At 27.8% G+C, this 1027-nt stretch overlaps 1 protein-coding gene across 1 annotated transcript in view; it reads left to right on the forward strand.

Moving 5' to 3' along the window:
* Nucleotides 1–1027, forward strand: part of LOC106461723 (5'-AMP-activated protein kinase catalytic subunit alpha-2-like) — a 25387-nt gene that overhangs the window by 20158 nt on the left and 4202 nt on the right. Inside the window, exon 14 of the mRNA XM_013921572.2 lies at nucleotides 289–379. Coding sequence (XP_013777026.2) covers nucleotides 289–379 — 91 coding nt within the window. The remainder of the gene's footprint in view (nucleotides 1–288; nucleotides 380–1027) is intronic.

A 1027-nucleotide genomic window follows, 5' to 3' on the forward strand; every position in this document is an offset into this window, starting at 1 on the left:
TGTGTGTGTGTGTGTGTATATATATATATATATATATATATATATATATAAAAATATGTATGTATTTGTATTTTAAACATTCACAAACAATGCATACCAAGTGACCTTTCATGAAAACATATTTGTAGTAAGCCTTACAAATCTATAGAATGAGAAAGTCTATTCAGCTGTTGCACTAGTTTCTTGAATAAGATTTTTCAAATGATTTTTTTCTTTATAAATCATCTTACATTAGCCCTGATTTAAGATTTCTTTCCATATTTTGTACTAAACTCGTCCCTTCTTCAGGTGAAGATGAGCCTTCAGTTGTATCAAGTAGATTACAAAAGCTACCTACTAGATTTCAAGTCCTTGGAGTGTGATGATAACCTGGACACAAGTAAGTTTTTAACTCTTTTAGCATGGGCTCAGTCCTTGGGACCAACCTCGTAACCATTTTATGCTTGTTATAATTTTCATGCTATAACTTTTAAATTAGTAAACGAATGTTAATGAAATTTGGCAAATTATCAGTTAACATTACAATGCTCTCATATGCAAAATATACAATTTTTAAAATAAGTTTTAAGGTTTGTAAAGCAATCTTTTTTTTTCTCATGCCTTTTTTTTAATTTTTGCATCTTACCTATCTATCATGCAAAGTAATTTTCATTTTAAGATTAAAAATACTTTTATGCATCAAAAAATGTTCAAAATTCACATGTGAAATCTTTATAATGTCCAGATAGTTATCAAACGTTTCTTAAGAAAAAAGTTAATATTTTATCTGTTATTTTCAGTAATTAATCTCTGTACAGGGTCGGTAGATTTGACTGATCTTACAACCACCATAAAAAAATTAGGAAATAAATATAAATTATGCCTCTTTCAATCTGGAATAAACACAAATTATAACATGGAAACATAATTGTTTAGACTATATAGCTTAAATCTCCTAACATTATACAATACAGAAGTTACAATGATGTGACCTACGTGCACTCATGTTACTGTATCAAATAACATAAAACTGATCTTTGGTCTGTAC

The sequence above is a fragment of the Limulus polyphemus genome, unplaced genomic scaffold (genome assembly GCF_000517525.1).
Source record: "Limulus polyphemus unplaced genomic scaffold, Limulus_polyphemus-2.1.2 Scaffold1019, whole genome shotgun sequence".
Taxonomy (NCBI): domain Eukaryota; kingdom Metazoa; phylum Arthropoda; class Merostomata; order Xiphosura; family Limulidae; genus Limulus; species Limulus polyphemus.